We start from the raw sequence: 23,719 nt of genomic DNA, 5'->3' as shown, positions 1-23,719 counted from the left end.
ATTTCTTCTTTCCTGTGTAATGTCTGATCACTTCTTTGAATTAGGATCATAAGATGATTTAGAGTTACATGAGACTTTAGAAGCCATACCAGATAACCACTTTGCTTTTTTGTCTTGTAGGTGAGGGGGATGCCATACCATAGTTCACTTAAATTTTATCAAGGTCATCTAGAACAACCATTTCATTTTACATATGAGAAAATGGAAACCCAGAAAATTTGAATGACTTTCCTTGTGTAAAAGAGGTAGTAAGTGAGAGAGCAAGGATTCAAACTCAGGTCCTTTCACTCTAAATTTTAGGGCTTTTTCCATTGTTTCACACTGATTTGAGTAGAATCTTTGAAATTTAATTGCAGGAGATAAGAGAAACCTAGGAAGGTGAAAATAAAAGTTTGAACAATTTGAAAAGGTTAAACAATGATTGAAGTAGAGACAAGATTATTGACCCTACAGAATTTTACCATTTTCAGTGGTCAAAGCAAGGATAAAAGAACAAAAGAAGATAAAGCTTAGCATTTGTCTAGTGTTTTTCCAAGAGAGAAAAGAAAAGGAGTAGAAGACGAATACTCCAAGGAAAGAATGTGAATGGAGGAGGAACTTATTATTTTTGATAACTAGGCACAAAGAGATCATACAAATATGTAGGCAGGGCGGGGGTGGAGAGAGATAGATAGACAACAATGTTAGGCTAGATGAACAGGATTGTGCTCAGGCTATTACAACTCTAGATATCTAATGTTAATTTCATTTTTTTCCCCTTTCCCTACCTTATTTTTTTCTTGGAAATAAAAAACAAGAAAAAGGGCACTGTGCAAGGAGAGAAAACAACATAATAGAAAACTATGTAGAAAAAAACAAACTGGGAATGGGAATGGGATCAACTTAACCATAAAACAGAGGACAGTGACAGAATGAATCAGTAAGCAAAACCCCACAACATGTTGTTTACTAGAAACACATTTAAAACATAAAGACGCATGCTGAGTTAAAATGAGAGGTTATTGTGGAGTCTATTATATCTCAGCTGAGTCCCAAAACAGCAAGGATGGTAATCATGATCTTTGACAAGGCAACAGTGAGCAGGAAAAAGAGAAAAGCAGTGAAACTTCATTATTCTAAAAGAACCACAGATGATGAAATAATACCAACGTTAAATATATATATATATATATATATGAATTTATTGTAATTACTTACAAATACCTAAAGGAAAAGCCATGTGAAGGATAAGAAGAAATCATAAAGCAATGATTGCTGAAGTAGAAACAACATTCTAGGCCCTCACAGTTTGTAATTTGAGAGCTTGACTATGCTGACGATTGCAGATGAGTATGCATAAGTCCCTGCACATGCCAACTTAGCAGTTGTAACATTCTCTTTTTGTACGATGAGTTCTCAAAAATTAACCATGTTCTGTTTATGAGGATGTAGAATAAGAGAGTTGGAATTGGATGATTCCTGGAAATGTACAAATATCTTCTTAATGGTTTATTCTGGAAAGAACCAGGATGTGGAACCTGTTAGCATAATTTGGGCTCAGCTTCCTCCTTCCTCCCCCCTTTACAGCTATTTGAATAAAGAATAACTTGATTAAGCAAAGAAATATAGAGAATTCTCGAATATTGGTTACTTCAATTTGCCCCCTTCAGATTTAGACAATCTTAACAGAATGATAAGCAAGAATGAAATAAATGATATTCATAGAATTATAGAAAACTTATGACTACACATGTATAGCCTATATCAAATTGCTTGCCTTCTCAATGAAGTTGTGTGGAGAGGGAGGAAGGGAGAGAATGTGGAACTCAAATTTTTAAAATGAATGTTAAAAATTGTTTTTACATGCAACTGGGAAATAGTATATATAGGCAATGGGGTATAGAAATCTATCTTTGTACAAGAAAATAGAAGGGAAGGGGCTAAGAGATGGGGGAGAGTGATAGAAGGGAGGGCAGACTGGAGGAAGGGGTAATCAGAATGCATGTCATCTTGGGGTGGGAGAGGGTAGAGATGGGGAGAAAATTTGGAACTCAAAATCTTGTGGAAGTGAATGTTGAAAATGAAAAATAGTTTAAAGGAAAAAAAGAAAACTTAGATATAATAGACATCTAGAAGTTACTGAAAGGAATCATACATTTCTCAGTATTTTACATGGTACCATTCAAAGATTCATCATGTTTAAGTACATGAAGAATTCACGAATAAAGGCAGAGAAGCAATGACTTATTAAATATATTAGTGATCACAATAAAATTATGATCAGTAAGACAATATATAATTCTGAAGAATGAGTAGATCAAAGAATGAATCATAAACATGATAATTTTACCAAAGAAAATTATAAAAATGAGACAATATTCCAATACTTTCAAGACGTAGCCAAAGTACTCCTTAGGGGAAAGTTTATAACTATAAACATTTTCTTCAGCAAGGAGTGAAAAAAAAAGTATTTATGAAGTTACTATGGAAATTTAAAAAAAATAGTAAATTGACAAATTAATCCCCTCAGGGAACTTAAAAATAGAAATTCTGAAAATCAAAGAAAATGCTAAATTAAAAACCAAAAGCACTAAAAAAAAAAAACCTTGTAAAGACGTTAGTTAATTTGTTAACCAGATTTTTTTCAAAGACTAATAAAATAAACCATTATTTAACTTGATAAAAGAGAAAGGAAAACAAAGTTACCAAAATAAAAAGGAAAAAGTATAATTAGCATCAGACGAACAGGAAATAAAGGAAGTTGTTAAAAATGATTATGTTCAATTGAAAGCCAACAAATTTAAAACTTGTTTTAAATATTTATGGAAGTATAAAATAGTAAGATTAATAGAAAAAAAGTAAAGAATTTAAATATGTTAATCTCAAAAACTGAAATTGAAAGTTTTAAATGTATTTCCAGAGGGGAGAGAAAGGGAAGAAACCTGTCCAGATACACCTACAAGTGAATTCTATCAAACCTTTACAGGACACCTAATTCCTGTGTTATATAAATTATTTGGGAAAAAATAGATCATAAAATCATAGCTGTACTTTTGAAAGGGACCAACTATAGACTATCAGATCCACTAGATGAAAAACAGAAACTGAAACCCAGAGAAGTTTTGTCTTTTTGTCCCAACCCACAGCACAGTGCCTGACACATATCAGGTGCATAATAAATGCTAATTGACTGATTAGTTTGAGTGCTAAAAGTTACAATGGTTTTATATGTCATTATTATATAATGTCAGAGCTTGGATTTGAACTCAGGTGATATCCTTTAACTTCAGTGATCTTTCCACTGTGTTTCACTGCCTTTATCTCTAAGACAAATATCAATTGATTAAGAAATCAGGAAGACACAAAGCAGGTAGAGAAACTATATATCAATCTCATTAATATTGGGGAAAATATTTAATTAAATATTTAATATTACAAAGATTTAATATTCAAATGACTATTCATTTATACTGGGTTGGATTTATACCACAAATAAAGAGACAGTTCAACAATAAGAAAATTTTAAATACAATATATTAATAAACAAAAATAAATGATTATATCAACAGGTACATAAATGTCTGTAAATAACATGCAGTACCAATTTACATTGAGAAAACCATCCAAAAGGCATAGGAATAAAGAAACTTTTCCTTAAAGCAATGATCAGTGTCTATCTAAAACCAAAAATTAGCATTATTTGTAATGGGAAAACACTAGAAGACTTTGCAAGAAGATCAGAAATAAAGCAAGGATGTCCAATGCTTGCACTACTGTTTGATATAATTCTAGAAGTGCTAGCAATAGCAATAAGATGCAAAAGGGAAATTGGGGAATAATTAGGCAAAAGGCAAAGAGGATGAAAAATATATCTCCCTTTGAAGATGATAAAATCAAATGAAAAATGTAATTGAACCAATCAATAACTCCTGTCAATTACCAGGATATTAAAAATCCACAAAGAAATGAAATTTCTGTATATTATTTTTGTCTGGCTCTATGATTTCATCAGTCTGTGAATCTCCCAGTGGAGGAACCACCTTTTCTGAGAGAGATAGACAAGTGCTGTGCACTACAGTCTTGTGAGGTGGCCTAGGACACTGAAGAGTTATATAAATTAATTGCAAAGGGCCCCATAGCCAGAAGGGTCTCCGAGACTCTCTATCCATTATACCATTCTTCCTAAATAATGTTTGTATCCCCAGTACCTGGTTAAAATAAATGCTTCTTTTATGACGGAATGAATCATACTTTTAGGCTTCTTAGACTAGAAACTTTGGAGTCATCTTTGATTCTTCCCTTTTTTTCTAAAGCTCCTATATCTAGTATGCCACAAACTTTTCATGTCTTCATTTGAGATATGTTGTTGATTTATTCTTCCTCTCCATTCCCACTATTCCAACAATAGATTCTTGTAACCCTCTGTTGGATAATTAAACTAATTTCCTAGGTAGTCTTGCTATTTCTAGGCCTACCCCTTGTTCCATCCTATACATTATCACCAGGGTAATCTTTCTAAAAACTTTATTTTCAACATATTGCTCTCCTGTGTCAGAGTTTACAAAGACTTTCATTCCTTTCCACAAAGCTACCCTAGCTTTGAAAGGGTTCCTGGCTTTGAAGTATACTCATAGTCCTGGCTGTCCTTTTGTAAATGTGTTCATTACTACTCCCTAGAATATGCCCTTTACTCATACTATGCTGCTCTCGATATTCTGAGAAGTGTGAATAGTGCAGTGAAAAAATGCCCTGGGGATGTGTATCAGGAATTGAGTCAAGAGGTGGATTCAATTCTGCGCTCTTTCACTAACTAACTGTGTGACTGTGTATGGCATTTAGTCTCTATCACTGTCACTTTTCTCAAATGCAAAATGAGGAGTTTGGGCTATATTACCTTCCAACTCTAACATTCTCTGATTCATTCCTCCCTTTTGTACTATCTTCCAAATCCTACTTACCTCAATCTCACCTCCTCCATGAAGATTCTTTCATCTATTCCAGTCTATACTCACCTTAGTTTCCTGTGTTTTTTTTTTATTACTTTTAGCTGATGCCGCATAGTTTAGCACTTAATTAAACTCTAATTATTTTTACTATAATAGTTTTTGATCTTCAACTAGATTACAAGCTCCTTATGGTCAGGAGTAGCATTTTTATACTTCTTTTGTATTCCTCAAAGTGTAGGGTAATAGACAGTTCATGGATTTTGTCGCAATTGCTGTCTTTGTTTCCCAAACAAGTGGATTCTTCAGGAAAGAGACAGAAGGATAGAATCTTTTTTTTTTTTTTTTGTAAGCAATCGGGATTAAGTAACTTGCTCAAAGTTACATGGCCAGTTATTATTTCTGGGTGTGGTGCTGAGTATCTGAGCCTGGATTTGATCCAGGTCATCCCGACACTGGAGCCAGTGCTCTTACTTGCTGAGCCACCTGGCCGCCCCTAAGCAATTGGGGTTAAGTAACTTGCTCAAGGTTACACGACCAGGTGTTTCTGGGTGGGTGTTAAGTGTCTGAGCCCAGGATTCGATCTCCAGGTTTTCTCAACACTGGAGCCGGTGCTCTTACTCGCTGTGCTACCTGGACGCCCCCAGAAGGATAGAATCTTAAGAGATAGAAGAGACTACAGAGGTCTTTTATTTTAACCTATCACTCTCATGATATCTTTGGTCTCCTTCTAAAACAAAGGACAAATAATATTCCAACCTATGACTGAATAAAAATCTTTACAATAAGAGGTCAGTCAGCCTTTCCTCTAAGATCTTCAATAACTCATAAAGGTCACTAAGTTTGCACAGTATAGATGACTGGACCTGGAGTCAGGAAGACCCGAATTCAACTCCAGCTTCAAGAGTTACTAGTCCAGGGGTTGGTAACCTGTAACCTCAAGGACACATGTGGCCTTGTTGGTCCTTGGGTGTGGCCTTTTGACTGAGTCCATGTTTTACAGAACAGGTCATTTTATTAAGAGGATTTGTTCTGTGAAGTCTTGATTCAGTCAAAGGTCTTCACTAGGGGACCTAGAGGGCCACATGTGGCCTCTAGGTTGCAAGGTTCCCCATACCTGAGCTAAACGAATAGATTAGATTCTGGGATAGCCACTTAATTTATGTAAAATGGGCATAATAATAGCACCTGCTTCTAAGGGTTGTTGTGAGGATCAAATGAGATAATATATATGAAGCGTGTTATAAGTAATAAAGCACTATTATCACATTTAGATTGGATCCCTCACTTCTTGACACAATTCATTCTACTTTTGTATTGCTGTCATTGTTTCCTCATACTGAGTTTAAACTTATTTCTCTGCAACTTATACTCACTGCTCTTAATTATGCCCTTGATGGCCAAATAGAGTGAGTCTAATAACTGTTCCCCACGCCAGCCCTTCAAATACTAAAAGATCATGGTCATGTACCTCCTCAGTCTATATTTCTAGAGATGAGGTTTTCCCAGTGCCTTCAGCCCGTCTTCTTTTGCATGAACTCTTCTGGCTGCTCTCCTCTGGATGTCCTCCAGCCTATCAATGTCTTTTGAGAAATGTAGTATACAGAATGGACCACAAACCTCAGATGTGATCTGGCCACAGCAGAGGTTTTTGTTGTTGTTCAGTTGTTTCAGTCACAGGCAACTTTTTGTGACCCTATTTGGGGTTTCTTGGCAAATATTCTGGAGTAGGTTGCCATTTTCTTTTCCAGCTTATTTTACTTATGAGGAAACTGAGGCAAACAGCGTCAAGTGACTTGCCCAGGGTTACACAGCTAGTAAGTGTCTGATGCCAGCTTTGAACTCAGGAATATGATCTTGCTGACTCCAAGCCTGGCACCCTATCCACAGTACTACCTATCTGCCCTATTAGCTCCCTTGTCCTAGATGCCAAGCCCTTCAGTGCTGCCCAAGAGAAATGTATTTCATATTCAGGAGAATTAAAGTGAATATATAAGCATGTAGGCCATACCTTAGTACTTTGTTCAACTCTTTGAAGCAATTGATGCTATCTTCTTCTGAAGATCAGAAAGCATGAAATTTATAAGAAAATAATAGGAAGTTCTGAAATCTCAGGAGGAATATGGAAAGAGTCCATCCACTAGGCTAACTAAAAACTTTTCAAGAGAGTAAGGGAGTAGAGACTAGTACAGATTCTTCTATTGATTTCTCTTTTACAATGGTAAATGCTCCATGGAATGGATCTTTCAGTGTCATCCTGGATTTAATAATAATATTACAACTTGATAATATCGTATTTTAAGGTTTGCAAAGCACTTTACATGTATTATCTGATTTTGATCTTCCCAGTATTTCTCTTCGTTAACTTCCACATATTCAGAACTGTAAAACTCTTACGTTATTTCAATTGATCTTTGGAACTGTCCTGTGAGATGAGTTATTTTCCCCATTTTACATTAAACACTATATATAACTAGTAAGTAGCAAACCTACTGAAGGTGGTGCTTCTCATTCTAAATTCAGTGTTCCTACTGCTATGCCATGTTGCCTGAATTGGGCCACACATCCATAGTATATTTAACACATTGTTCATATCATACAGAATGGTCTATGGGTTTAGTTTTTCAACCATATTTTTCTTGCTTGGGCCGTGTTTTTGCTTTTTCATATTCTTTTAAGATATATGTGATTTGATGAGGTCATACATGTAAAGCATTTTGCAAACTTTAAAGTACTATTTAAATATTATTATCTTTGTTTTCATAATATATAATTTAATATAAAATGTCATACTAATATACTAGAAGAGCCTTCATCTCTAAATTTTCCTTAACATTGCCTTGTTGTTGTTTGTCCATTGCTCTCAAAGAGGACCCATGGCATCGTGAAGCTTATGTCTTGACTTGAGCATGAATTGGATGTGAGGCTGCCCAAAGCCATCAGCTTCACTTTCTCCTCCAGAATCATAGAAGTCCAATGGCAAGGCATCTCTCCTGTATACTAGCAAATCTTTTTGTCTGAGGGTGGAGTAGGAGGAATTGTATTTGGCACATATTGTTTTGTTATTGTCTGTACCTTTAGAGCTTAGCCCAATGTCTGGAATATTGTACACACCCAATGAATGTCTTTTGATTAAATCATTGATTGACTTGTAGGTTTCTATTTACTCTGGCAGAGGACAGGATGGGATGATGTGGGTAGGGGGAAAACTTCCTCTGTCATCTCTAGCTATACCCTATTATTTTACACAACAGTAGACTAAGGGATCTGTTAATTTCTCATTCAACATCTAGGACAAGCAAAATTAAACTTATAGCATTCTTGATTTTGCACTAAAAGGATCCTTGGAGATCATGTATCCTGACACACTCATTTTAGTAGAAAAAGAAATTGATGACTAGTAACATTAAATCACATGCCCAAGGACACCCAGGTAAATAGATCATATCATATAAGGATTTTATTTTTAATGAAAATATTTTATCTTTACTACATTTCCAGTTGGGAAAAAATGTTATTAGCAGACAAGAATGCCTTTGTATTTCTCATAATCACAAAAAAATATCAGTTTCTGTGGATGGTACTCTTAGCAACCAGACTGTTTTCTAACTATTAGTATCATCAGTTTTTTAATAAGAATTTCCAATGCAGTGGATGCTTTCCTCACATTCTACTATACTATCAGTTAAATAAGTACGGTAAAACTTTGACAGGAGGGGCAGGTCACTGGCAGGTGCAATTAACCTCATCCATCTAAATATATGTCTTCTATGATTCTCCATCATGCATGACTGTGAAAAAGGTGATCTGTAGAGACATGTAGCTTGTTACTCCTGGGGCATGGGCCAAGGACTATAACTTAGAAGGGAGTAGTGTGATATAAGGAATACAAAGGCTACACCAGCTCGGTCTATTCAGTTGCTTAAATGGTATCTGATTAAAAAGAGAAAAAACAATAAACACACATGCCCATCTTTGTGCATGCAATACTGTTGATAGATGGATAGAAATGATTTGCTGACTATGTACAATAGAAGCAAAAGCCAGATATTGTAGTAAGGCTTTTCTCTCTATAGGTGGTAATGGGAGGAGTATTAGTATTGTTTATGTTTGGGAGCCTTGAGGAAGATTTGTCTTTTGAAGAAGGCTATCACTTAAAAAAATCCTATTATATACATATACATATGCATATATACGTACACACATATGTGTGCATGTTTATCCAACAAGAAAACAGGAAGTGGGCATACACATGACCACTGGCTTACAGGAGTTTCTGACTTGCCCTAATAAGTAAGTCACATGGAACTATTAAGTGACAAACTTGGAATTGAATGTAGATCTTTTAACTCCAATTCTAACACTCTTGCATATCACAATGTGACTTTTTAATTTACCTGATGGCAAAGAGTACCCGAAAAGCATCAATCCCTCAAATATTGCCACCTTTGGAAACATAATGGAAGCATTCTTTGTAACAATCTTTGATTTTGATGGGGAAGTAAGCATCCTCCCTTGTGTTTTTCTTGAGTGCATTGTCCACCAAGTAGAAGAAAATTAATTTTATTTATTTTCCCTGGCCAAAATTTAGGAGCCTGTATTTTCTTGCTGTTAGTGGTTATATTCAGAAATATTTAGTAATGGGACAGGAGAAGAATTTATTATGTTTTCGCTGAAGCAGAAATAGTTAACTCCAAATCTGATATCAGGGAATTATCTTTGTTATAGGAAAAACCCAGCAGCCTAACGGGAGCATACAGGGAGAAAGCTCCTCACTTGACCACTGAGGCAAATAACACTTCCTCCTCCTCTCTTCCCTCTCAAGTTATGATGATACCTGCAACTGTCAGTCACTTAAAGTAATGAAAGGGATTGTGTTTGTTGCAACAATATTGGTCTTGCTCTAAGAATCAGATATGCATGTCAGTGGAATTGGTTTGATTGCATACATGTCCCTATGTATTTGTAAAATCTAGGTAAAGGGCACATAGGTACAGGCATGGGAACTGGACTTATAATTTCATTGGTATGAGGAACTCCCTCCCAAATAAGGAAAGCGCTGTTAATGGCCCCTGTTTGGTGATTATATGTGTGTATGCCTATCTTGTGTATTTGTAACTATTATGTATTGTATATACATTATGTGTATATAGCATATGCAATTTGTATTTATATATATTGTGTATTTTGTATGTGTGTATTATTTATGTATATCGTGTATTTTGCATATATAAAAATTTGTATATACATACAAATACACTATGTAGATATGTGCATATTTTAATACATACATGTAAATCTATATCTATATATCTATGGGCAGTTAGATGGCACAGTGGATAGAGCATTGAAGTTCAAATCTGTTCTCAAACACTTACTAGTTATGTGACCCTGGACAAATCACTTAAACTTGTTTGCCTCCATTTCCTCATATATAAAATGAGCTAGAGAAAGATATGGCAAACCACTCTAGTATCTTTGTCAAGAAAACCCCTAATAGGGTCACAAAGAATTGGACGTGACTAAAATTACTCAACAAAAAAATGTGTCTATAGATATCTACAAAGAAGTATTCTAAGATAAGAATGAGGTAAAGGAGAGGGATAAGGACTTAAATTATGATTTTTTTTTGGTGTAGGGAACTTCCAGAGGGAGAAATTCCTTTTGCCAAAGCAAGTCCCTACCTTCTCTGCAATGTTAAGTCTTCAAGAGTTCTATCTGTAGCATTGAGAGATTAAATAAATTGTTCAGCAACTCACATAGCCTCCTTCAACTGAGGACTTCATGATTCTGAACTTAACTCTCTCTCCAATGACTTTATAGCTATAATGACTTCACTTTAAGAGGTATAATATTAATGCTGTTGAGATTTGTAGCAATAGGGTAGAAATCTATTTAAGAGATTTGTTTTTATAGCGTGGAAGTTTACTCTTTAGCCTGGAACCTGGCCACAAAATTGTCCTTGTCATAATTCACTTAAAACTAAATTAAATATAAATATTTCTGACTTGTTTTCACCTCCAAACTATTAATTTTGCTAATGTAGTTCCCCAAGAAATATCTTTCATGATCTTTTCCTTTGTTCATTCCCATTTCCAACAACTGATTTCTCTAGCTCTGAAATGACAAAATGAAATAAGCAAATGAAGAGTTTTTTTAATGTACTAGACTGAAAATTTCACAGACATTTGAAATTTTTTTTTTTACCACAAATAGATCTCTTAAAGTTCCACCCTTAGTTATATGCACGTCAAGTAGGTTCAATAAAATTAGACCTGTATGGCTTTAATTTATTTTATTTGTGAAGGGGAATGAGCTATCGGGATCTCATCAGCTCTGGTACAAGTAGTCCTACCATTATGGGGTAGTCAAATTATTTTTTTTTTCAGAGTACCTGAATTGGCTTAAAAACTGCCAGTGTCTAAGTCAATTTATAATGCTAGCTACTTCTGTAACTGTAGTAGATGGTGTTCTGTCCTCTGTGAAAAGAAACAAAGACAACAAAAATCAGAACTCTTAGTACTCTGTAAATATTTGTTGATTTGTTGACCTTAACTAAAGACTGGATTAGTTGATTTTTTCCAGGGCCCTTTCAGATCTAGGATTCCAGTATTGGGTTTTGTACAAAAATAACTAGGCATTTGTCTAGTAACCTCTACTTTTATTTTTTTTAATTCTTTTTTTTTTTTTAATTTTTAAGCAATCAGGGTTAAGTAACTTGCTCAAGGTTACACGGCCAGTTATTTCTGGGTGTGGTGCTGAGTGTCCGAGCCCGGGATTCGATCTCCATGTCGTCCCAACACTGTAGCCGGTGCTCTTAACGCCCCTAAGCAATTGGGGTTAAGTAACTTGCTCAAGGTTACATGGCCAGGTGTTTCTGGGTGGGTGCTACGTGTCCGAGCCCGGGATTCGATCTCCAGGTCTTCTCAACACTGGAGCCGGTGCTCTTACTTACTGTGGTACCTGGCCGCCCCGTAACCTCTACTTTTAAAAGGGTTTTCTTTTGTGTGTGTGAGAGAGAGAGCTATGAAAGAGAAGGAAGAAGATAGATAAGAGATTGCTACATCTGAACAGTTTGCCTCTAATGGCTTAATTATGGACTTATTAATAGTAATTAATTAATACACTTGGTTGCTTAATAATTTGCCAAACCTGCCTTAGGTAATTGTTCAACCTTGCCTATGACAAGATCCAACCAAAATGAATCTCTTAAAGGAATAGGTAACAAAGATAAGATAGTTATTCCCTTAGAAAAATTTATTTCCAATCAGAACAGCTACGGAAAAGGTGCAGAAATACTAGTCTGGTAGAAAAAAAACAATTCATAGATATTTTTAAAAATGTTGATCAATTTTTTCAACTTTTTATTTACAAAATGAATTTATCAATATTTTTCATTGAAACAAATAGCAAAAAGTAATCTTCCTCCTTTAAAAACTACCATAAATTTATTTTTCTGTGCTCATATTGTATCCCTACAGTTGAATTAAATAAAGCTCTTTGTAGGCTGAGGTTGCCTTTTTTGTCTTTAAATCACTACCACTTAGCACAGTACTTTACATGTTAGTAGAACCTTGCTTGTTCAACTGACTTAAATTCAATTTTCCTCCATGTTTTGCTTTTCTATGCTTAAATATTAACTTCTACTTAAATTTGGGCTTTTCTTTTTACCTCTATGATCTCAAGTGAGCATATTAATAATAAGAAGAACTAACATTCATATAGTGCTTACTCTGTACTAGACACTTGGCTAAGTGCTTTGCTGTTTTATATGTGTATATATATATATAATCTTATTTGATCCTCACAACCACTCTGGGAAGCAAGTCTGTTATTTTTCCCATTTTAGAACTAAGGAAACTGAGGTAAACAGAGGTTAGCTGACTTGCACAGGGTTATATAGATAGTAAATGTCGAAGGATAGATTTGAACTCAGGGCTTTCTGATTGCAGGTCCAATGCTTTATCTGTTGTACCACCTAGTTGTGCCATAATTTACCTCTTTTCCTTATTAATGTCAGGTCCATTTTATTGACACAGAATCACAGACTATTGCGTTTTCTGGTGGGTCCAGAAACATCTTATGTTATCTGAATATTATTTTCATTTGAAAATTTCATTCTGTTTTTCTTATTTTCCTTTATTGCTCACTTTTTGATTCCTTCCTCTCTAAGGGCAGTTTCCCTGGAGGCTGGATCTCAAAGCATCTCAATCTCTTCTCATGTTGTAAAATCCACAGTTCACCTGACTATGTCTCTGTTACACAAAATTTGGGGGGGGGGGCATTAGACCTCTCTTATATACTATGTTTTCTCTTATTCTTTCTGTTTGTCTATTCTCTGACGACAGTACAGTGTGCTGCCATGCTGATGCTATTGTAGCCTCGGGTGATTTCTGGCATTTGGAATTCGGATTTCTGAAGCTCTGAGAGGAGAGATATAAGGGTTTGGAATATGGGATTGAGTTCTACTTCAAGCATGTGTCCTGCCCCTTTCCCTCTGTAACTGCAGTACAGAATGCTGTTATAGTGACTGACTAGGAGGTCTTCAGCAAATTTCTGCAGTTTGGAACTTAGATCTCCCCTGCACTGGAAAGAGGGAAGGGAGATCAGTATATGGGATTGTGTTTTTGTTACAGCCCTATGGGTAGGGTGGCAGAGAGGTTTTAAGGACTCAAGAAAATGTATAGTCCTCCATCTTGTTAGTTACATGCCCTAGAACTTTAATTACAGATTCTCATAATTTTCAAGTTAGTTTCACCCATACTTCAAAAGGAATCTTCACAATAACACATCCAACAAGTAGTCATCTAGTGTCTATTCAAAGACCTCCAATGAGAGGGAACCAACTACCCTCCCAGGCATTCCAGTTTTGTACAATTCTGGTTGTTAGGAAGTAATTTTCCTTATGTTAACCCTAAATCTCAATCTTTCTCCCTTTCTCTTCCTTCTCCCCCTTTCCCTGCCCCCTCCCTCCCTCTCTCTCTCCCTGTTCTTCTCTCTCTAGATGGAAGTAGAGGGAAGGGAATAAGCACCTACTATGTGCTAGACACTGGGCTAAGTATTTTACAAATATTATCTCATTTAATCCTCACAACAACTCTGTAAGGTAGACATGACTATTATCTCCATTTTGCAGTTGAGGAAATGAGATAGTTTAAATGATTTCCCCGGGGTTACACAGCTAGTAAATATCTGAGGCTAAATTTGAATCCAGGCCCAGAGCTCTACCCACTACATAACCTATCAACTTCAACAAATAACACATGGTAGAGCACATCACTGAAAGATATCTTTTGAGGGAGTTATTTGTTTAAAAAAATTACTATAACCATTTTACAGGATGATAGTATATGTAACAATACAGTAGCTCTATCAGACCAGTGGCAAAGTTGTCAGGCTCCAAATTATAATAACTTGTTCTTTTCCTATTATACCTTTCCACTTTTCTTTTTTTTATACATGGTGTCAAAGGACATAAAATGGGAAACAGTTATTCTGAGTTATCCTTTCTCAATATTCTATCATAAAATATACAATCAGCAGCTGGGTTTTTTCTGATGAACATGGAGAAATCTGGCTTCATTTTCAGCTTTTATGAAAAGAAAAGGTAAATATAGTTTAGTGGATAGAGTGCCCCACTCAAAGACAGAAAGATGAACTGAGTTCAAGTCTTGTCACTGACATAGGCTGACAGTGTGACCACAGACAACTCATATGAAATTTCCAGTGCTCTAGGCCTGAAGTATCAAATGAGTAGTACAAAACTCCGTAGTGAAGGCTGAACCAAATTAAAATGTGATTGGAAAATGTTTAATAAATTAAAATATAATTAGACATAGATAATATTCATTTGTGGTTTTCTAAATCAATGTGGAAAAATAAGGATCTGTTTCTAATTGAGTTTGATACTACTGGTCTAAGATTATCAGTTGAAAAGAAAGTGCCAATCTGCTTTGGTAGAGTGGATTTCCTCTATCTGGGCCTTCTTCCTGTGGAAGAAATCACTGGTCCAGTCCCTATTCCTCGACCTTATGAAGAGAAAACAGATGAATGAAGCAGATTCAAGGTCGTTGCAAATTCTGTATACTTTTTTCTATAAATGTAGCTTGAACCTTTTTTGAATCCTTTGTTCTAATGTTGTGGAAAATATTAATATACATTATTAAAGGCTTTACATTTAGCTAAACAGTTGTATGGGGAGAATCAAGAAAACAGGAAACAAAGAAAAATGCAGATTGTTACAAACTTTGTAATCATTCCTGTTTGGTGACGTTTATCTCCTTAAATGTTTATCTTCTCACTCATTTTTTATTTCATTTTTATGTGTCTCATAAAGTTGGATATCACTCAATGTTTAGCTCTTTGATGTCTGAACATGGAAAGTAGATTGCCCTGGCATTTTTATATACTTTAGGGAAAGCAAATCATTTTCATTTATTGTGATTTATTATTTGGATGTTTTTCAATATGACAAAAACTACTTATAAAATTTGATGTACATACAAATATAGTTCCACTTTACTATGATAATGGCAAGGAGAACTTGATGCCTTTTTCTAAGAAAAAAAGCAGAGAACCAAATGAATGTACCATCCATTTACAAACAGGGACAGAGACTGGTATATTTTCTGCATACTAATAACAAATACATATACTTAATCTCATCTCATGATTTTTGCCATGCATCTTTTTTTCCCTCCTTGTGATTCATTACCTCTACCCATTCAGCACTTTATTAAAGGGTTATGGAATAATCAGTAGTTGAAAAGATGCAAAATAACTGTTTGGAGAGAAATGATTACCTGTGTGAATTGTCAGGTGATTGAAGCATATGGTAAATATTTGTGAAGGTTACAGAAAGGAAAGTTAATGTGTATCTTAACGAAACTTTGCTTATTGGAAGATTTCATTGATAGAATAGGAAAATCATGCAATTTACCATAAACAAAACAAATATATGGTAATGAAGCTTATTTTCTTCAGGAAATCTAAAATAATAGATCTGCACATCTTTTTTATACAAATCTTCGTTCTCCTTCTTTAAATTTCTCTCCTAGTCTTCATATTCTTATGACCTAGTTGGTAATTTCCTAGCATACATTGCAGTTTATTGCATTCTGGGATATATGCAAATGAGTAAACTGAGACTACTTCATATTTTAAAAAGCAATATCACTCTGAGTCAGCATGTGTACTACATACCATTAAAAATGGATGGAGAAAAGGAAATGACTTTAGTTCAATAATTTATGAAAAATGTTACAGTTTTATTATCTGTCTATGCCTTTTTACAACATCTATCACCGAAGTACTGAGGTGCTCAGACAAAAGATGTGATTTTAGCACAGAAATAGTGGGGAGAAATTTTTATTTTCCCTCTTGTCAGAATAATGTAATAGATGAATGATTAGCACTTTGTCAAAGAAGTAAACACTATGTACCAATAAAACCAATAAAATATTTATTGAATAATATACATGTATAAAGCATTAAATTAGTTTCCAGGGTACAAAACATATTTAAGAGAAGGTATCTGCTCTCCAACAGCTTACAGTCTTTTTAATGGAGATAAGATACATATAGAAAGAGAAAAAAAAATGGTACACAGCGGTTTCTTCTTATACAGTGTAAGTGCAGGGCTACACATGGTAGGTACTGCATAAATGTTGACTTACACAGCAACACAGGGACTAGTCTCCTCTAATCTAGTCTCCTCTAGACTTGACTAGTCTCATAGCATGATCATTTGGGAAAGAGGAAGATGGTTAACAGATATCCCAAATAAAGTTGTGTTATCATTCAATGTTTAACTCTTTAGCATCTGAACATGGAAAGTAGATTGTCCTGGCATTTGTCTATATAAATTAGGAGAATTAGATCATTTTCATTTTTTGTGATTTATTATTTGAGTGGGTTTTTGTTTTGTTTTAGATATGGCAAAAACTACTTACAGACAGAGTTATGTTTGGATGTGGCCTGAAGGTAGGAATAAAAGGATTATACTTAGGGCTTTAGAAGCTCTATGTTTATTTTCAATACTCTGCAAGTCCTCTGAAGAAAGAAACCGTCCAGTGTTAAAGGGACAGCTAATATGTTTCTTAAATAGAAATCTCACTGATGGGTCCTCAAGACCTCAGGCATTTCACTGTATAGCCTAGCATATAAGACTTCCCTTACAATGACCACAACCCAAGGGAACATATAGACATAGTAAAAGCTGCCTACAAATAATAAATCCTTATACCTAATTTTGATGAGAGTTTTCATCTGCCTCAGTCTCACCTTTCAAAACAAATAGCTCTATAACAGCAAAAGAATAGATCAACCAAACAAACCCTAGTTTCTAAGTTCTGCTTATCCTTTCTTTTCTCTCTTGTTGGCAGGTAACCTTGGAGTGTGAAAAAGTTTGGTTCATTCCTCAAGTCTATTTTGAATAGCTGCTCATTGACACTTCCACAGCTCAACTGCCTTGGATCTTTTTATCTTGTCCAACTGCTCATGTTATTGATGAAGAAACTGAGGCCCATGGAGGTGAGTGGTTTGCTCAGGGTTATACAGTGAGTGCTTTGTAATGGGGGAAGTAAGAAATTACTGCAATCTTCAGATAGGATAGCTGAAATGACCAGTTCAAGCTGGTTCAGTGGTATAGAATTAGAACTTTGAAGGGCATATTTTCTAATCATGACTCTCTACACTCAGAATATTCTTGCTGCTATTACTGAGGATTTCTGTTACCTACTACAAGAGAATACTATAAGCAAATTTCTTCACGGAGCCAATTTTTTTTTCCTTAAAGCAAGTTCCTAAATGGAGATGGTCAGTGGTGTTGACATATATGTATCAGCTCTCTATGAGGAAGAAAACAGAAAGGGAAAATGAATTACTTGGCTCCCCATTCCTAGCTATTATTGATAGGATATGTCATGATGAAGCTCTAAACAAGCTCTTTCGTTGTGTATAATGACTTCATAGCTACCAGGAGGAGGCTATCTATTAAGAAATGATTTATCTTCTAAGGTTACGAAGGTGACATAGCAAACTTCTTAATAGAGATTTTTGTTAAGCTGTTACAGATATGTGCATGCTAATATGAAAGTGTTTTATTCTTGTTTCCTTATCCGATGAATTCCACCTCTTCCACTTGGAATACAGTTACTATTCCTTTCATTCCAGAGATTCTAACTCCTTCAGCAGATTTATCTTTAGATAAATCCCTTACCCTTGGCCTGTCTTTCAGCTATAATCTCTGTGTTCTTTAGAATTCAGCCACCTATGGTAAAAACTTAAAACTTCACCATCTCTTAAACCTGTTTGACTACCCAAATGGAAACCCCTGAAATATTCTCTCTCACCACAATCTTTTACCTTTCACACTGTTATCTTCCTTGAAAATGTATTCTTCGGGATGGCTAGGTGGTACAGTGAATAAAGCATGGGCCCTGGAGTCAGGAGGACCTGAGTTCAAATCCAACCTCAGACACTTAACACAAAACTAGCTGTATGAAGTTGGGCAAGTCAACCCCAATTGCCCTGCCTTTCCCCTTCCAAGAAGCAAAAAGAAAAATCTAAAAAAAAATGTATTCTTCATCCTTCACTGTGGCCTTTTATTCCTCCTTGTTTTCCCAGACTATAACTTGTGCCAGTCTCACCTTCCTCACTTCTTAGTTTTGACCTTATGATCAACCATTTACAGTAATGCCTTCTCTGCTTTTGAATTTTCATAACTCTTGCCCATCATAATACCTAGGTCACTCCTATCATCCATTTCCTCTACCCCTATGTCTGATCAGCTAAATACTAGTAGCAAAAAATAAAACCAAAATGATTGGGTCCATTACAAGTTCATGCCATCTAACACCAACTGGTCCTTTGCTACCACATACCAGTCTTTTACTTATATTAATTTTCTATCACATTCTTGACAATACATGTTCCAAACTTCCTCCTCTCAAGCCTCCAATTCTGTCCTCATACCCTCATACCCTCATACACAACATAGTTGTGTCTTGAGCTTTGTTGTAAATGTTGAGACCTTCTACTATGAATTTACTCAACCCAAATCCTCTATACATTAGGGTCCTATATGATCTCCCAAATCCATTGGCATTTTTTTTCTGTTCTTGTGCTACCTGACACTGTATTATTTGACACTGTTTACCCACTCCTTCTTAAGGCTTTCTCCTTCCTTGGCTATCTGGGGCTAAATTCTTGTCATTCTCCTACTATGCCTTTAACTGCCTTTCTGTTTGCTGTATCTCATCCTCTTTCCATTGCTTAAGCAGGCTTGTCCCCAAGTGTCTGTCTGTCTCTTCAATAAGTCCCAGAGTTTCAATATATCTATGGACCATATCTATGGAAGTAAGCCTCCAAATCTATATCTCTACTATCAACATCTCTTTAGGACTCCATTTTAAATCCAAGAGTCATTTATTAAGGACTTAGTATGTCTTGGTGTGGCTCATGGTGTAGTGAATAGACAGCTGGTCTCAGAGTCAGCAAAACTTTGGTTCATGTCCTGCCTCTGACAAATGCAAGCTACTTATTGAACCTCTTAGTGTTATTTTTGACAATTCTTTAAGACTATTATTAGGTGCTAACCTGTGTTGGTGATGGGGCTTCTCTACAATAATGAATTCACAGGCTGAGTCCCTCTACCTAGCACTATGCCTCTTGTGTATGAGGCACTCTACTAGGTGGTACAGATTAAAAGATGAAAAGCAATACCTCCTTCTTGGAACTTCCAAACTAATGGGAAAAGGGCAATATAACATACAGAAATGGGCAAAGTTCAAGCTAAAGTGGTACAAGATCAAAGGAGAGATTCAGAGAAAATGCCATCAAAAACAAAATAATTAAGGAGGGTGGTGTTATTTTCAGTTTGGAACTCAAGGGGACAAGCAAAGGCATCAAAGGGAAAGGGCCTCTCAATATCCTTTAAAAAAGCAAGATTTCAACATACACAGACATAGAGTTTCAGGCATGGAGGAAGGCCCATGTGAATGCAAAGAGGCAAGAAAGGTAAAAAAAAAAAAAAGACCAGGGCACAGCTGTTAGTCCAGTTTGTTTAGAATGTGGACTTTGGGAAGGGGAGTCATATGAAGTAAAGCTATAAAGGCAGGTTAGAGCCATGGGGTGGACTAAATGCTAGGATAAGTTCAGGTTTTGAACAGTGAGTGACTCTGATGTTGTAACCTATAAAATTGAAGATTTGGGAACATCAGGTCATATAGACCTGAAGTTTCAAAGTCATCTTGGGCTCTTCTCTCTCCCTTACTGATATCCCCCTATTGCCTTGTAATCAATTGTTAGTTCCAGTACATCCTTTCTTGGCACTATCTCTGACATTATTCTCCCCCTTTCCACTTATATTTTATACCCCCTGTGATAGTAATGGCAATTAAAGATTCCCCTGTATTGGCTTGGTTTTCAAATTGATTGTATTAAAACCCAGAGCTTGTTAATCCCACCTGTGGGATGGACTTTTTGATGTGAAAAGAAAGTCCTGACTGGGAGGAGCTGGTGACGTAGATTTGGAGAGACAAGAGAGAGGCGGAAGTTCTTTTTGGAAGCAGCACCTCGTGGAGAGGAAGAGACTAAGAGATTGCTGGTGGCCGCTTTGAATTGCCCTGGACTTTTGAGACCTGCCCCCTGAGCTGCCAAGGACTGAGGAGACATGGCTGTTTTGCTGGTACTTTGTCTGTCTGTTTTGATGTTGTTTTGCCAGATTTGTCCACTGGTGAAAGACTGTCCTGTTGAAGAAGTCCTGGAACCTGGCATTTGGTTAAGAAGGCCTGAGACTGTCCTGCAGACAGAGAGTGAATACTGTCCACTGGTGAGGGACAGTACTGTTGTTGCAGGGGTCTGGAGACTGTCCGGCAGACAGAATGAATACTGTCCACTGGTGAAGGACAGTGCTGTTGTTGCAGGGGTCTGGGAGCCTTTCTGTTGGTTCAGAAGCCCTGAAGAAGGATTTTCTTGTTGTATGTTTACAGAAATCCTGGGAGAGGGCTTTGCTAATGTGTTCAGGGGTTCTAGGACTGTTCTACAGACAGAGGATAAATTCATGAAGGGACTGGCAATGTATCTTATGGCCTTGCTAAGCCTTGTCTCTCCAGGAACTAAGATTGCTGAGAACTTGCCTCGTGTCAAGATGAAGAAAAGACCTCCATTTGGGTATTAAGTGCTGTGTTTAAACTTGATGTAACTCTGGGGTAGATTCAATTGCGATCCAGGGGTGGGGAACTTTTGACCTTTTTGTGTTCTATGGTTGAGCAAATGAATGTATTTTACTTATGTTTGGAAACTAATCTCCATTTGAGAAGAGGGGCTTTGTGGTGGACTTAATTAAGGTATAGCCTAGGGGTGGAGAAGTATTTGGAACAGAGACTTTGTAATTGATTGAATGATTGGAAAGTCCTGGGGTGGGGTAGGCCTTGGAGATGATTTAATCACACTTAGTAAATGCTGTATTTTGAATGATGTCATGTTTTGATCTTCTCTGTTCTGGGTTTGTTACTGAATAAAATAGAGAGCACCTATGCTGGTATTTTGAACCTGGGAAGTTGCCTTCTTTTGGTATTACATTACACCCCCTCACCCCATGGAGTTATAGATACAATCTAACTCCAGTGCATTCATTATATTTTTTTTTAATACACTTACACTGTGCTTCACCACAAAGAAAATCAAAAAGATTCAAAGGACTGATTCTAGCCCACAAACAACTAAAGAGGCACCAAGAACTTTTATAGACCCTATAGCCCATTCATTTTATAGATGAGGAAACTGGGGCATTCAGAGAGATGAAATCATTTGCCTCAAGTTATATAGTTAGCAAACAGTAAAGTAGGTATTTGAACTGAGGTCTTCTAATTGCAGTTCCGAGACGTAAATTATTCTTTCCTTTTTATCCTTATTATGTGAGTACATGTCATTCTCTGACTGGGCAGTTCAATGGTGCAATGAATAGGTTGCCCAGCCTGGAGTCAGGAAGACTCCTCTTCCAGAGTTCAAATCTGGCCTCAGACACTTACTAGTGGTGTGACCCTGGGAAGTCATTTAATGCTGTTTGCCTCAATTTCTTCATCTGGAAAATGAGCTGGAGAAGGAAATGATAAACCCTTTCAGTATCTTTGCCAAGAAAACCCCAAATAGGGTCATGGAGAGTCAGATATGAAAGAAAATGACTGAATAACAATATTCTCTATTAAAACATAATATTGTATTGAGTTGACTACACCAAAGCCTCTCCATTTCAAAGCTAATGAGCTTTGTAATGACTACTTGTCTAAACTGTTATAGACTTGCATTTTTCCTAACTAGCCAATAAATTTTCTAATACAACCTTCATACCTCTGCCTAGGTAGTCTTACTAATCTATCATTCTTTTCATGTCCTCCTTCTACTTAAAAATCTTTAGTGGGTTCCCAAGCACTTATAAAATAAATTCCTGATCCTGGCATTCAAGACCTTCCACAATATAATTTTAACATATCTTTTCAATCTTATCTCTGCTATTTTCTGTCACATACTCAGCATTCCAGCAAATTTAGACAACTTCCCATTAGCTCTAAATCCTATGATTTCTATTCTCCGCCTCCCTTTTCATATTTCTTTGTGCTCCTACTCATACCGTTTCCATAACTGGGATTAATTCCTCCCTTATCTCCATCTGTTGAAGTGTCTCCCTTTCTTCAAGGTTCCAAACAGATTTCACTGTCTCCATGACAGTGTACTTCTCTCTTCCTACTAAGAGAAATCTCTCATTACATTTCTCAGATCAGTTTGCCTGGATCTGCCTTTTGTACTCATTCTGATTACTGTAAAATAGTGCTCCTATTTGTAATAGTTATTTGGATTTTACCCCCTATTCGTTTATATGTTCCTTGAGAAAGAACTCAACCGTTTAGTTTGCTTAGTTTTTTCAGCCAAGGAGAATGATCTTGGCCTTAAAAAGAACAAAACAAGAAGGTCACTAGGAAGTTGGAACCCAAGATAGATAAGGTGATGAGGAGTAAGACCTTAGCTTCCTTCAGTGAACTTAAATTGCAAGTCCTGGAAGGACTACATCCTACAACGTAGGAGGAGCTAGCGGATGACATTGCCAAACCATTGTCACTGATATCTGAAAAATTATGGAGAATAAGAAAGATGGTGCAGGATTAAGAAGGGAAAATAATGTCCTGATTTTCAAGTTTGGAAGAGAGTAGAATTTATCAAGTATATATAGGTCAATGAGTTTAACTTTGATTTCTGGTAAAGTTCTAGGACATATTAGTAAAGGTATGGTTTGTTGATATGAAGAATGAGAAATGGTAATCTCATAAAAGGCAGCTAGGTGGGACAATGATAGAGTGTCCAGCCTGGAGTCAGGAAGACTCATCTTCCAGAGTTCAAATCTGGCCTCAGATACTTACTAGCTGTATGACCCTGAGGCAATTTGCCTCAATTTCCTCATCAGTATAATACGTTGAATAAGGAAATGGCAAACTGCTCCAGTATCACTGCCATGAAACCCCTAAGGGGGTCATGAAGAATTGGACATAACTGGAATGACTGAATGACAATGATGATTCTTAAAAAGTCATAATAGCTTTATCAAGAACAGATTATTCCAGGCTAGTCTAATTTCTGTTTTTGACAGTGTTACTTGTCTGATCAGGGGCATCGAGCTTACCTAGATTTCACCTAGGAATTTGAGAGTCTTCTCATGTTCTCCAAGTTTCAATGTAGACAGAAGCACCTGGATGAGGAGTCATTAATGGTTCAATGTCAACTTGGAAAGAGATTACTAATGG

At 36.2% G+C, this 23,719-nt stretch overlaps 1 protein-coding gene across 9 annotated transcripts in view; it reads left to right on the top strand.

Annotated features, from left to right (window-relative positions):
- The window catches only part of DIO2 (iodothyronine deiodinase 2), a 306,669-nt gene that overhangs the window by 243,157 nt on the left and 39,793 nt on the right, over window positions 1–23,719 (top strand). For all 9 annotated transcript variants that reach the window (XM_069092340.1, XM_069092337.1, XM_069092332.1 and 6 more), the window contains one exon: window positions 17,306–17,453. Coding sequence is in view for 8 of the 9 variants with exons in the window: in XM_069092337.1 (XP_068948438.1) it covers window positions 17,421–17,453 (33 nt within the window). In the remaining variant the exon portion in view is untranslated. The remainder of the gene's footprint in view (window positions 1–17,305; window positions 17,454–23,719) is intronic.

Source organism: Petaurus breviceps, unplaced genomic scaffold (genome assembly GCF_028583685.1).
Source record: "Petaurus breviceps papuanus isolate PSGF00001 unplaced genomic scaffold, PetGlider_PUasm1.0 189, whole genome shotgun sequence".
NCBI classification, from domain to species: domain Eukaryota; kingdom Metazoa; phylum Chordata; class Mammalia; order Diprotodontia; family Petauridae; genus Petaurus; species Petaurus breviceps.
The sequence above is the reverse complement of the archived record's forward strand: the minus strand, read 5'-3'. Positions and strand labels throughout refer to the sequence as shown.